The sequence below is a fragment of the Octopus sinensis genome, linkage group LG12 (genome assembly GCF_006345805.1).
Source record: "Octopus sinensis linkage group LG12, ASM634580v1, whole genome shotgun sequence".
Classification (NCBI taxonomy): domain Eukaryota; kingdom Metazoa; phylum Mollusca; class Cephalopoda; order Octopoda; family Octopodidae; genus Octopus; species Octopus sinensis.
Genome location: NC_043008.1, coordinates 12,525,270 through 12,541,561, shown reverse-complemented (window position 1 = coordinate 12,541,561; position 16,292 = coordinate 12,525,270). Strand labels below are relative to the sequence as shown.

The window sequence follows — 16,292 nt, the reverse complement described above, 5'->3', positions numbered from 1 at the left end:
CAGGGCTTTGGTCAACCTGAGACTATAGCAGAAGGCACTTACCCTAAGTACCACAGTGTGGGATTGAACCAAGTACCATGTGGTTGGGAAGCAAGCTTCTTACCACACTGCTGCATCTGTGCCTATAACTAATATTCAGTTTGTATTTCTAAAACATTGGACATGAAAGAAATTCTAGAAGATTGTAGTCCCTTGGGAGGAAAGATTATTTTAAAAATATTTGTAGGGTTGGAATTAGGGCAATGAAGCAAGTGTGGTGGGATTGACCTGGGCTGGGGCAGATTGCAGTACACAGATTGCTAAACTAAAATGGCAGATAACTGTGTATTACTTCTTATAAGGATTTGACGAAATCCCTACAAGAGCATCATTTTTATTCGTTACAATGCGATAGTATTATTTAATATTTCCTCAGTAAATAAAGATCCTCAGCTGTATATCAGCAGAGGAATGCCTATCATGTATTGTTGTTTGTTCCTTCTCGAGCCACGCTTGGATCATTAGGGCCAGTTTCCCAGTTTCCTTGGCATATAGGTTCCCCACCTGAACAGGACACCGGTCTATCGCAGGTGAGCTGCAACAGGAAAGAGAGAGAGAAAGTTGTGGCAAAAGAGTCAGCAGAAGTTCGTCATTACCTTCTGCCGGAGCCGCATGGGAATTAGGTGTTTCGCTCATAAACACACACATCGCCCAGTCTGAGATTCGAACCCACGATCCATCGACCGCGAGTCCGCTGCTCTAACCACTAGGCCATGTGCCTCCACATTAATATGTATTAGTATTTAGTGAATGGAAATGTAGCTGCCAGAGATTTTGAATGAAGATATCAAAAGAAGACAAGTTAAAACTAATTGCAAATATAATATTCCTCATTATAATCTTACATTGAAATGTTTGGGTCCATTTTACATTTTCTGTGTACGGTTTCAATCTGACACACAGACACTGTACAACCAATAAAGTTAATTTTAATCCCTCTTTAATTTGTCATTTACCTAGACAAAAAGAAAAATCCCTCCATAATATTTTTTCAATTAAAAAAATATTTAATTAGACACTATATTAGTATGTATATCATATATATCAAGGTTGCAATCAAACCTAATTGGAATGACACAAAATTTGAGTAGATTATTAATTAGTTTTATTCACGTAATTAAGAAAAGAAGAAGCTTAAAATAACAGTTTCGAATTTTGGCATAGGCCCTGCAATTTCAAGGGCTGAGATAAGTTGATTACAATTTTCCCTAGTGAATAACTGGTACTTATTTTATTGACCCTGAAAGGATGAAAGCAAAGTTGACCTCATTGGAGTTTGAACTTAGAACATGAAGACGGAGGAAATGCTGCTAAGTGTTTTGCCTGGCTTGCTAACGATTCTGCCAGCTTGCTGCCTTGAAGAAGCTTAAAATAAGGATGTTTCTTATCACAGAGTCTGAGTTTGTGAAGAAAGATGTTGTTGCAGATTGAATTTGTTTTATACTAGATTTAATTATTATTTTTTTTTTAATAAATTTTTCATTTCTTGTTTTGTATTTTAGTTGAAGCATGAAAAAAATTATGTAAAAAATTGATGAGTCATTTGGTGAGAAAAATTCAAGAGGGCCAAAATAAGAAAAAAACAATAATTAAGTCAGCAAAGGATTTAAGAAAAAGAAGGGTAAGAAAAAAACCATAAGAATAATGGTTATCATTTGGCGGGAAAGGGTTAGAGGATATAAGCCGAAGAAGACCAACTTCACTGCTCGGTATATTTTGTTCAGATGTTCGAGTGGACACAGACCAGTTAAAATACGAAGCTATTGATGGGTTTAAACCTACCTTCCTGCTCTTGATCCAAAATAGCATGTAAAAAAATATTAAGGCGCATTATACTCTGTGAAGGAAGTGAGCGAGCATATTTAAATAACAACCTTCAAAGAAATGAGCTGTATGTTCAGAAAACTTTTGGACATGTCAGGAAAGAGAGAGGTCAGAAGAAACGGAAAAGAAAAAAGAAAATCAAGAAATAAAAAAATTCAAGTGGGGGGTGGTGAGATTCAAATATAGACATTTAGAGAATAGGAAACAAAAAGAAAAAAATGAACAGGAAAAATAGAACATTAACTAGACAGAGGTAAACATTAAAAGGCCAGGAAAAAGGTACAGATGAGCATAAAAAGGTAAGAAAACGAAGTAAGACGGAATAAAGGTAAAAAGCATAGTGAATAGAAATATGTGTAACAGTTTGGCGAGCGGGGAAAAAAGACAAAGGATCCATAATACGGCTAAATTGCATTAGTGCCTGATTTATTTGTATTCCTCTCTTCTTTTTGTGTGAGTGACCTTTGCTTTTTGGTCAAGCAGAAATGTGCTGAGTGCCTCTATGGCTAAAAAAGGGGGTGGAGGGGAACCTAAATCGAATGAAATTCATACAAGAGATAATAGAAAGCCAAGTAGTTTTATCTTACAAATAATATTAATAGTAATAATAATAATAATAATAATATAATATAATAATATAATAATAGTAATAATATAATAATAATAATAATATAATAATAATAATAATAATAAATAATAATAATATAATAATAATAATATTAATAATAATAGTAATAATAATAATAATAATAATATTAATAATAATAATAATAATAATAATAATATATTAATAATAATAATAATAATAATAATAATAATATTAATAATAATAGTAGTAATAATAATAATAATAATAATAATATAATAATAATAATAATAATAATAATAATATTAATAATAATAGTAATAATAATGTGTTGATATTTATATAGATAAATGTTAAAACCTGCTCAACTCAACAGCAATGCATTCTTAAATGGTTCTGTGCAACTCTTTAGGTTTCAAAGTTTAGAGAATCTTTTATAAATAAATAGATGAAGACCTTATTTCACTAAAACTTATAAAACTTTTACTTGTAGTGTAATATAAAAATGCATGTCCATGTATAAATATGTAGAGTTTTAATGTAATGTAATATTGCAGTCCCCTGAATAACTGTTGTGGCTCTACATCCAAATGCACTGTGAACATTCAGTGCAGAGCAGGCAAATACCCACAACACTGAAACATGTGTAGGGAACGAATAACATAAACTACATGTTGTGTTTATCATATCTTTTCCTATGTATGCAATATGTATATATATGGGTATGTGTGTGTATGTATGTATGCATATATATATATATATATATATATAATATATATATATATATATATATATATATAAAGATATATATATATATATATATACACATATATATATATATTTGTTGTGCAAGATTTTTTATGTGAAGTCGTGTGTTGAAATAACACTGAAGCAAAGTAACACGAAATATATAGTGCGTGCGTTTTTATTGGCTAAACTGGCAAAATGACCATTCCGAAATACAACAATATACATATATGTATATATATATATATATATATATATATATATATATAAATTAGTAAAAAACACCTTTTATCAATTCAATGATGAAAAATTAAATTATACCATCTATTGAATTGATAAAAGGTGGTTATTTTCTAATTTATATATATATATATTATATTTTGTAAATTTGATTTAGTATTTCTAAATTGAACTATTCCTTGTAAGTTTGGAATAATATTCCCTCATATTATTATTATTATTATTATTATTATTATTATTATTATTATTATTATTATTATTATTATATACAGAAAGCATACACTGTCTCTATGGTCCTCTGATTAATTAGGCTCAGACCAGAACCAGAAAGTCAGGTGTATTAGAATATCCATTGTAACAAATTGTTCTATAGCTATAAGAATTATTTTCTTTCATACTAAATGCTTTTCCGTCTTTAATTGTAAACAGTGTACCATAATGTCAAACAGTGGAAACTAATAAACAGCGTAGAAGCGTTATCTATAAGTAATTAAACTAATTGTTTTCTATGTTAATGAAGTAACCGAATAGCGAAGTGTTATTTATTACTATTTAATTGTTTCATAAATTAACGAAGTAATCAATGCTTTCTGTTGTCTCTGTATGAAATCCATCTCTGCACGGAAGATATTCCATTGACTAGTGGAAGAATCAATGAACAAAACCTTTCTTTTTATCTTCGCAATCTCCTGGGAAGGGAAAACAGTTATCTGAAACGAACAAAAATTATGGTACAATTTAATTACAAAAGTAAATTTCATTTTGTACCATTTTTATTTCTGCTATGATTTGGGCGTGGGTTTCTTATTTTGTTCTTTGTCTTTCTAGGAAAGATCTTCCTTGAAATGAGATATACTCAGTGTAGATTTAGTAAATAATTTTATCAACCGACGTAACATGGAATTCGATATTATTTATAATTAATCATGTACTCTTAAGATTTGATTTCAGTAGCTATCCTTTTAATCTATCAATAGAATTTTAAGATCAAATATATATTAAGATCAAGTGTATATTAAATAGGATGCGTGTATATAGACATCTGTTAGAACAAGTATCAACTGTATATATATGTATATATATAAGTTTATATAATAAAAAAGGAAATTGAGACATCTGAGCTGTATCATTGGCCTGCACTTCTGTGGAAAACAGCTGACTGAATGCAGAGAAAAGGATGCTGTTCCTTAAAGGAAACTATTTATACAAACTGAAAACTGCAGGGACAATTTATTAGTCGCAGAGAATAATACAGTGAATTCAAGAATTGGGCTTGTGGCATGGACATAACATCTATTCTTGAACCTACTACATGAATATGTATCATCATCGTTTAACGTCCGTTTTTCCATGCTGGCATGGGTTGGACGGTTTTACTGGGGTCTGAAGAGCCAGCAGCTACACCAGGCTCTAATCTCATGTGGCAATGTTTCTACAGCTGGATGCCCTTTGTAGATATATATATATATATATGTATGTATGTATGTATGTGTACATGCATATATATATATATATATATATACATATATATATATATATATAGGTATATATGTGTGTGTACACACATACACACATATATATAGATGTGGCAACAGGTTTTTGGGATCTGACTATACACCATAATGCTAAACTCTTTATGGATGGGAAACCTAAGGTAATCCCATAAACCAACATTCCCCATTTTCAATATATATATATGTATGTATAGACACTGCATATACATATATATAAGTATATATATGTATATATGTGTATATATATATATGTTTATATATATGCATATATATAAGTATATATGTATATATATGTATACGTATATATATACATGCGTATATATATATGTATATATACATATACATATATATATATATATATATATATATATATATATATATATATATATATATATATATATATATATATATATATATATATATATATATAAGTATCTATATATATATGCATGTATGTATACATGCATATTTTTACATTTTTACATGGCTGAGTCAAAAGAGGAATAGGAAGTGCCCATAACCTTTTATGTAAAGTTCTATGGACGTATGAGAAAGGTGAGCGAAACGGAGAAATACTGTACAAACTGTGAGTTACCTTCGAACTTGAGGTCTGGTCTAAACGCTTGTAAAAGAGTGGACTTCACTAAAGGCACCCAGAGGGCAAGTGGGGGTGTTAAACCAACCCACATTTTCAATCTATCACACAAGAAGAAAACAATCTGATGAGTTTCCGCGTAATATATGCCTAATTTCACTCGTTTAGATTTAGATTGATACAAAGTGATGCTAGAATGTATATTTGCCCAAGCTTCCATGCAATATAGGGGATTCGAACTGGAACCAAGGGGTTGTGTCATGAAAGAAAATTCTTCTCAAATCACATAGCCATGCTTGCATAAGTATATAATGGAAATTATATCTATATGTGTGTATATACTCTCCAGCGTTTGTTTACATACATATATATGTGTGCGTGTGTATGTGTGTGTATATGTATGTTTATCTATATATACATATACATATACATATATATATACATAAATATATATATATATATACATAGTTATATACATGCATACACATACATATATACATATATGTATATGTACATATATAAATATATATGTACATACATACCTATATTTGTATATATATATATATATATATATATATATATATATATATATATACACGCACACATGTACATGCACACATATATACACACACATATATATATGCATCTATACATATAAATATATATATACACACATATACGTATGCATGTATACATATATACACATATACATATGCATACATACATGCATATATACATATACATACATAAATATATATACACACACACACATATACATATGTATATATACATATACATACATATGGATACATATACATGCACACAAATATGCATACATATATGCATATATATACAAACATATATATATGTGTGTATATATGTACTAATATACAGATATACATACATATAACAAACCATTTAAATATTCATGAGAAATATATACATACAAAGATGGTACTGAATAAACACACATTTAGATATATATATTCAGAAATGTATGTCACATTGTACCATAGCTTCTACTCATATTTTAATCCAGAATAAAATTACAGACAATGCTTGAACTCAGGATATTAAAATGTTTGGTTTCTCTCACAAACACATGTAAAAGATTGCTTAAATACATGGAGTTTGTAAATATACATGTGAGTGCACATTAATGTAATCACAAATACATCAATATAACGTAGATATATATTTCAGATTGAAGTTAGTTATAAATTTTAAAAAAATAATTTAAATAATATTTTGATATATCTTTTTAATTAAGAGTGATAGTTCATCAAGAAAGGAATGCATAAAATTCAGGCACAAATATATATCAGAAACAAAATAAATTAAAACAGGATTACTTTCAGTAATTAATAAAGTGAATCAACCTGTTGTAACGAATCTGTTTAAAAAGTATGCAAAGATATATTTATATATATTTGTGTGTATGTACTTGTATGTGTGTGTGTCTGTGTGTCCGCGGTTGTGTGTATTTGGTAGACATAGAGAAGAATATTATAGCTAACCAAAGTAAGGCGTAAGACTAAGCAAAATGAATTATTTAGTTTCGTCGTGAGGAAACTGTCACAGAAAATAATTTATTCTCAAATATGGTAACCAAGAAGGAATTGTGGTTATTACAATAGAATTTATGCTACATAAAACATCCAATATTTTCACTTTAGATTGACTTCACTTATCCATAAACATTATTCTTCAGAATTCTTTGAAAATATGAACACAAGTAATTTGTTTTAACAGTGGAACTCGAAGTAAAAAAAAAAGCCTTCAACTTTAACATTTCCAAAGGATTTTTTTTGACCCAATATATTTGTATTCTATTCTTCATAGCTCTATCTATTTTAAGTTCCACCATTAAATACAAATTATTCCAAGTCTCTCAAAGTTTTCAATTTCTCATAATGTCGGGAACAAAAGCAATGGAATAATATTTAAGTTAGAAGTTATCATATGAATTTTCAAAACACCAAAATGAAAATTCTATTTCCATAGGTCTTTCAATCAAAATTAAATGCCAAACCATTATCATAGTTAATTATTTTTTTAATGTGACACCGTATCAATCAGTCATCACAGTTGATGCAATATTTAATTTCCATGAGACATTGATATTATTATTATTATTATCATTATCATTATTATTATTATTATTATTATTATTATTATTATTATTATTCAGTGGGTTTTTTATATTGTAATTTCACTTCACTACCGAGTGCAGCTTGGTAATTATTATTATTATCATTATTATTATTATTATTATTATTATTATTATTATTATTATTATTATTATTATTAATATTATCATTATTACTATTATCATTATTATTGATGTTGTTGTTGTTGCTATCATCATCATCATCATAATCATCATCATTGTCATTATTGTCAAAACAGGTGATTATGTGGTTTTACTGTATTTTCAATTGCTTTCAAATCCAGATGTATTTTTACTTTCAATCAAAACAATATTTACAATTTTACCATTATTAAAACCATTTCTAAATTGACGTAGGGAACGATAGTGTCTTTTATGGTGACTACCGATTATATTAATCCGTTTGTAATTTTTTTTTACTTTCACATTTATACATTTTATAAATTTTAATAAATTTTATTAGAAGGTAGCGAAAAATTATATAAATGTAGTACAACTTTGTTTGTTCAGACCAAAGCTAAGAAGATATTATAACAAATATAATTTTAATAATTTTAATTCATTACATTCATGAAATACTAACACATAAGTCCCACTGGGATATTTATGTCTATAATTTAGTCTTTGACAACCATTTTTGATGTAAATTTTAGTGCCACAGATGAAAACAATGTGAGAAAAAAAATGATGCTGAATTGAAAATTCTAAACATACCACTAAAATTCTGAAATTAATTTTAATTAGTTTTCAAATAAATCACAGCCAAAGTTTTATACTAAAAAATCAAAACGTAACAGTATATATTACATAAGGTAAGGAAAAGTAGGTGGTTATAAGTCTCAGATGATTACTGAATTTAGGTTAAAGACCAAACATAGAAGTAGACCCTGTCATTTAAAGAAATATCTAGAAATTCTTGGAGAAACAAATGCAGAGGGCTTTGTGTTGTCTATTTTAGCAACTGGAATGTTTTATATTTTAGAGGTAAGAGGTGGATAAAGACGGCAGAGTAAGAGCTGCATTTGCAGAGAATATTACATTGCAGAGAAAATTTGTGGATCTGACCTAGATACAGGATAAAACTTATGATCTGTAAAATTAACCCTAGCGCTGCATAAAAACGGAAAGTTCTGAAAATCAATAGATGCTAGTTAGCACTCAGCTTCAGTCTGGTTTTCTCTCCGTCTCCTTTTGCCAACTCACTCACACACACACACATATGCACACACACACACACGCACACACACACACACTTTCTCTCTCTCTCTCTCTCTCTCATACACACACACACATATAAACAAATGCTTGTAAACACATATATATCCAATAATAATTCCATGCATTTTTTAATATTCTATATATATATATATATATAATATATATATATATATATATATATATATATATATATATATATATATATATATATATATATATATATATATATATATATATATATATATTTATATATATATATATATGCATATATATATATATGCATATATATATGTATATGTATATACATACACACACACGCACGCACGCACGCACACACACACATATATGTATGTATGTGTGTGTGTCTATAGATAGGTAGACCCCCACACACATGTACACACATGCTGTCCTGAATATCTCTATGCACGTATCTCAGAACTCTAAGTGGCCCCTGGCTCACTCCCCATTAGTCATCCCTTATCACACATTTGCTTCCCACCTTTAAAAGGCCTGACAAACAAGCAGAGATAAAGAATCGCGAAGTCCTTCTCGATGTATTAAAGACATAATCCCCTGTCTTGTGCCAGTGTCATGACAAATTACACTTTGTAAAGTGCGAAAGCAAGAGAACCCTTTAGTTTTGTTAAGGAGACGACACCTATCTAAATATGCTGATTTCCCTCCCAAATGCAACCAGTAGACTGTAAAGTGGTTGGTGATGGGAAAGAAGAGCATCAAGTCATAGAAACCAAGCCAAACTGAAATGTATTGGATTAATCAATAATCCTGAATATGTACTGACTGTAATAATCCCTCCGACTCATGCCTGCATGAAAAGCAAATGTAAAATATTAATGATGATGAGAGACGAACATGAAATACAGACATGCATGCACCACACAAAGACACACTTAACAAGGTAGGGAAATTCTTTAGTGGCATGTAAAGCCAGCCTCTGTCAAGAAATTAATAATGGCATGTTGGTTTTTGTTTCAGGTTCGTGATTTGTTAGTAACGAAGAAAAACAAGAAGAGTTACTCTACCAGCATGTGAAATTTGACTGACCTGTGTCAATTAGTCAATTAATTAAAATGGTAAGTCCACTTTGGCTTTATAATCGTTATATTTGGGACAAACTTTGTATGGGCATGTGGGTATGTATATGTCTTTTAGAGAGATTTAGAAATAATATTTCTCTCTCTCTCCTTCTCTCTCTCTCTCTATATATATATACACACACACATACATATATATATATACATACACACACATACACACACACACACAAAGATATATATATATTAAAGAACTGTATATTATAGTGTCTTATGGCAGTATTTGAAAGCAATACCAAGATTTGAAACTTTCCTATTTATTGTACACCTGTCATGTAAGAAAACCAGATATGTTGGTTTCTCTTTATTGACCCATTCGATAACAAATGCCACAATTTATCAATCAACAAACTACAAGTGGAATTTATTATGTGTTGGTGTCATGTGAAAAGTACCCATGTTAGCGCCGCATATAAAGCCCTGTGTTAGTACCACTTAAAGAACACCCATGCTGGTACCATGTAAATTGCTCTCTCTTGGTACCACATAAAAAATATCCACACTTCTTGCCATGAAAAAATAAAGGTAACTGCACTGGTACCACATAAAGCTGTACCCATGCTGGTGCCACGTAAAACAGCACCTATGCTGGTGCCACGTGAAATGCTCCCAGCAGGCTTTGTAAAGTGGTTGAAGTTAGGAAGGGTATCCAGCCATAGAAACCTTGATGAAACAGAGAGATGGAGTCTGGTGCAGCTTTCAGGCTTGCTACCTCTTTTGAGACCATCGAAACCACATCAGCAAGGGGAAGTGATGATGATGATGACGATGACAACAGAAGATTTAAATTTTTATGGGGAGTTACATTTCGATGGATTAACCACCCGCACCCCCACCCCGGGCATATGTAAAAAGAAACAATGAAAGTAAACTTGATGTCATAGTGACATTCACACGGAATAAACATTTAATAATTAAAAATGAATGATAAAACAATTAATTTATTAATAAGCTAGGATTGTTCAAAGACCATATGTATCTTTATTAAATGCAAAACGTGTGTACAAAAATGAGAAAAAAAATTAACAAAGAAAAACAAAAACAAACATACAAACTCTAAACCATAAATATAAATATCAAAAATTGTTTGTTATGAATCTATTTTGGAATTTTTCTGCTAAACGCAAATTTGCATTAGATAAATTAAATTCATGCTTTTGGAAAAAGGTTTTCCAATTCCTCGCTTAAGTTTATGTATTTTTATAACAATAATTTCAAAATTATTTCAGAAATATATCCAAACATTGTTTTTATGTCTGGACAAAATTGATGATCTCTAAAATTTATCAGCGGCTCTGAGATTTGTACTTCATACAAGTACACCTAGTATTTTCTGTAGAGTGGTTGGTGTTAGGAAGAACATCCAGACAAAGAGGTCAAGCCCTAAATAAATCTTATGAGTAAGATGTGACTGTCCAACCCATCTCGGAGTGCAGTAACTACCTGTCTAACCCATACTGGCTTGGAAAGCAGATGTAAAACATATAGTGATGAAAATGATGATACGTACTTGTGCACATGTAGCCAAATAATACATAAATACACACAGATACATATGCACATGTACACACACATGTACACACACATGCACATGCACAGACACACACATACACACACATACACACACACATACACACGCACACCCGGTCTAGGAATTGAAACCACAATCTTACGAACATGAGATTAACACCTAACCATTAAGCCACATGCTTACACACTCAAACACACACACACTCACACACACATACATACACACACACAAACATTCCCATACCTCCCTTTAACATACACTCACACAGAGTTGAAATGCTGTTTGAGTTTTCTCTTCACCGTAGAACTTCCATCATCCCACTACCAAGTTTGCCATCACCCCTTCCTCCCTTATTCATCTATCACCCCTTCCTTTCTCATTTATATGTTGTGAGAGAGAAAAACACAGGAGTATTGCTACCACTATATTTTACTTCTCAGAGCTCTCAATCTTACTTGCTCCTGTGGCCAAACTATAATCTCAAAACCTTCATTGCCCCTGATAGAGCATTTTATTACCCTTGGCAGTTGGGATGACCAGGAGGTGTAGGGTACCCTGGTTGACCCTGGGTGGAACTCCTTCCTATTGGAAAGTTTTATTGTTAGAATTTTTTGATAACTGTTTTTGTTTTTTATCGTTTACATGCCTTGTTTTAAACTACACATGTCCCTTGTTTTCATATTGTCCCTATATGTTTTTTTTATGCTTGGCCCTTGTGGCCAATAAAGAAGGGATTATTTTTATTATCATTATTATTATTATTATTATTATTATAATTATAATTATTATTATTATCATTGCCTTTGTACAGCTTCTAATACTGGAGATGTACTACCGTGTCAGCTGTTCGCTACCAGTGAACTAAGGTAACAGCCCTTATTTTTCAACCACCTCCCGGAGTATTCGAGCGGTTCCAAGCAGTGCTGTTTTCTGCAAGTGCTTCACCCCTATTGCAGCCCCTGTTTGTTCCATGTACTTCTCGAGATTATTATTACTATCATTATTATCATCATCATTGTTATTATCATTATTATTATCATCATTATTATTATCATTATTATTATTATTATTATTATTATTATTATTATTATTATTATTATTATTATTATTTTCATTATCATTATTATTATTATTATTATTATTATTATTATTACTATTATCATTATTATCATTATTTGGTGGCACATAAAAAAGCGGTGGCACATAAAAAGCACCCACTACACTCACGGAGTGGTTGGCGTTAGGAAGGGCATCCAGCTGTAGAAACACTGCCAGATCTGACTGGGCCTGGTGAAGCCTTCTGGCTTCCCAGACCCCAGTTGAACCGTCCAACCCATGCTAGCATGGAAAGCGGACGTTAAACGATGATGATGATGATGATGATGATGATGATGATGATGATTATCATTATTATATATCTACCTGCTTATTCTAACATTTTTGAAGGCCTCTTTTCAATGCAAAAGACAAAATCATTTTGAGAGAAAGACAGAGAAACTCACCACTAATTTAGTAATAGACTTACACTGTTTTACTTTCTTCTGTAAGGTTATTTTGCCTGCATTTAAGAAATTTGCTACAGATTTCCACCCCCAACTCACAGACAAACTATCTGTTAAAATCTAGTAAATCAACCACAAAACGAGTATTTCTCAGGACTGAAACCAAAAGCCAGGAAGCATAAAAGTAAAAGAAACAGAAATTACATAAAAAAAAGACCAAACAAAGATTAAAAAAAACCTAACAAACAAAAAAATTTACAGAATATGCTAATCTGCTCTCCAATCAGTATCACAAAACCACTAATCTTTCTGAAGTAATATACATCACAAAACCTATCGCTCATAGTTATCTCTTTTAACTGTTTTACAGAATGCTGGATATGTTTGTATTAACATCCACCAGATCAGACTTCAAACAGTCACATGTATTTAAACAAGACTCTCTGTTTCATTTATACTTGTCTGTTATCTTTTACCTGTTTCAGTCATTTAACCACGGCCATGCTGGGGCATTGCCTTGTAGAAAGTTGAATGAATGAATGAATCGATTCCATTATTTCTTTTTCAGCCTGGCACTTAGTCTGTCGGTCAAACTGCTAAGTTATGGTGATATAAACACACCAAGACTGGCTGTGAAGCGGTGCCGGGAGACAAATGCATACTCAGACATACACACACATAGATATATATGTGGCAAGGTAAGGTAGCAAGCTGGCAGAATAGTTAGTGCACCGGGCAAAATGCTTAGCAGTATTTCGTCTGTCTTTACGTTCTGAGTTCAAATTCCACCGAGATTGACTTTGCCTTTCATCCTTTTAGTACCAGTATGCAACTGGTACTTAATTTATTGACCCCAAAGGATGAAAGGCAAAGTCAACCTCAGCAGAATTTGAACTCGGAACATAAAGACAGACGAAATACCGCTAAGCATTTCACCCAACGTGCTATCATTTCTTATTTCTTTATTGCCCACAAGGGGCGAAACATAGAGGGGATAAACAAGGACAGACAGAGGGATTAAGTCAATTACATCAAACCCAGTGCGTAACTGGTACTTAAATAATCGACCCTGAAAGGATGAAAGGCAAAGTCGACCTTGGCAGAATTTGAACTCAGAACACAGCAGCAGACGAAATAAATACTGCTAAGCATCTCACCCAGCGTGCGAACGTTTCTGCCAGTTCGCTGCCCTCAAAATTGTTCTCCTTATACTTTTCTACTCTAGGCACAAGGCCCGAAATCTTTGGAAAGGGGCCAGTCGATTAGATCGATTCCAGTATGCAACTGGTAGTTAATTTATCGACCCAGAAAGGATGAAAGGCAAAGTCGACCTTGGCAGGATTTGAACTCATAACACGGTGACAGACGAAATACTGCTAAGCATTTTGCCCACCGTGCTAATGTTTCTACCAGCTCACCGCTTTCAAAACTGTTTTCGCTGTTGATGCACAGAAACAGTAGAAATAAGATGCAGAACTTCTTGTTTACATAGTTATGATACAAAAACATTCTTCAGTCTGCTTGATTCTATTCTTTTCTTCTACATCTCCACTGAAATACACTGACTGTGTTTCACTTAATTTTGAAAATACTAAAAAATTCATTGAAACAAATTTATCATTATCAAGCTCGTCACTGGACCATAAATTAATAAGAAATGTTGACGGAAGATTAAGATATAAATTTAACCTCTTAGCATTCAGATAATTCTGTCAAATGTAATGCTTATTCATTCACACTATTTTGCATTAATCATGGATTATCTCAATGTTATTGCTTATTTTTAGAATAATATTGTAGAGTAGGTATGAGTTTGTTTGTTCCTTCTCGAGCCATGCCTGGCTCATAAGGGCTGGTTTCCTGGTTTCCTTGGCATGTAGGTTCCCCACCAGGATGGGATACCGGTCCGTCGCAGGTGAGCTGCAAGATGCCGGAGGAAAGAGTAAGAGAAAGTTGTGGTGAAAGAGTCAGCAGAAGTTCGCCATTACCTTGTGCCGGAGCCGCGCGGAGCTTAGGTGTTTTTGCTCATAAACACACAGTAAACTCCCAGTCTGAGATTCGAACCTGCAATCCCTCGACCGCGAGTCCACTGCTCTAACAACTAGGCTGTGTGCCTCCACCAATTAGGTATGAGAGGCCAGATGTGGCCAGTTTGAACATAAAACAGGTAAAATATTTGGGCCAGATATGTCCAGTTTAAATGCTAAAGGGTTGAAATAGGAATTTCATGTTATAGAATCAGAGGTAGTGTCAGGTGTGTTGCTATGGAAAGGTGTTAACCCAAAATAGATGCCACTCAGGTTTTATGTATCTCTGTGTGTTGCAAAACAAATGAACAAAAAAAAAAAGACAATGATATAAAATGAAATAACTGCAAAATCTTCACCAGTCTATAAACCAATATTTTTGCTCCCTTTAATATTCAAATTTCACAACCCCCATTCTGCCACAAACATTATCAGAAAAGATAAAATGTAAACAATTTCATCATCATCATCATCATCATCGTTTAACGTCCGCTTTCAAAGCTAGCATGGGTTGGACGATTTGACTGAGGTCTGGCGAACCAGATGGCTACACCAGGTGCTTTTTATGTGCCACCTGCACAGGAGCCTCTCCAAAAGCTATTATTTTGTCTACTTCATCATCATCAACATTTAACATCCATTTACCATGCTGGCATGGGTTGGACAGCTTTACAGGAGCTGGGACAATCAGGAGGTTTCATTATCTGTTTTGTTATGGTTTCTACAGCTGAGTGCCCTTCATAACACTAACCACTTTACAAAGTGTACTTGGTGTTTCATGCTTTTTACGTGGAACTATCACCAGTGATTTCAGCACAGAATTATTGGAGAAAACATGACTCTTAAATGCGTATTTGCACAGTTCTCAAACTATCAGGTTTAAAAAACCAACTACTTGTAAATCTTACAACCTATTCTTTTCCTGAAAACGTCAATAGGTTCTCCTTTCCTAAAACTGATCTTTTTCAAGAAAATCAAGGATTGTTCCATGTTTTAGAAAATTTGGTTTCATTGCATTTCAAAACTGATTTCATCAATAAATGCAGCACTTGTCTGAGGGGTCAATAGATGAGTCTAAGTGGTGAGGGTTTTTTGTGTAATTATAGAGCAGTGTAGAATATCACTTGACTTACTATTTAGTTAACCAGTTATCTTCAGAAGAAAAACTGAAACTATTGTAGATG

The 16,292-nt window shown here is 32.0% G+C and overlaps 1 protein-coding gene across 1 annotated transcript in view; it reads right to left on the bottom strand.

Annotated features, from left to right (window-relative positions):
* LOC115217816 (netrin receptor DCC-like) overlaps positions 1-16,292 on the bottom strand; it is a 277,087-nt gene that overhangs the window by 83,014 nt on the left and 177,781 nt on the right. Inside the window, exons 8-9 of the mRNA XM_036508072.1 lie at positions 4,102-4,146; positions 1,822-1,830 (exon numbers count right to left, since the gene is read on the bottom strand). Of these exons, the coding sequence (XP_036363965.1) occupies positions 1,822-1,830; positions 4,102-4,146 (54 nt within the window). The remainder of the gene's footprint in view (positions 1-1,821; positions 1,831-4,101; positions 4,147-16,292) is intronic.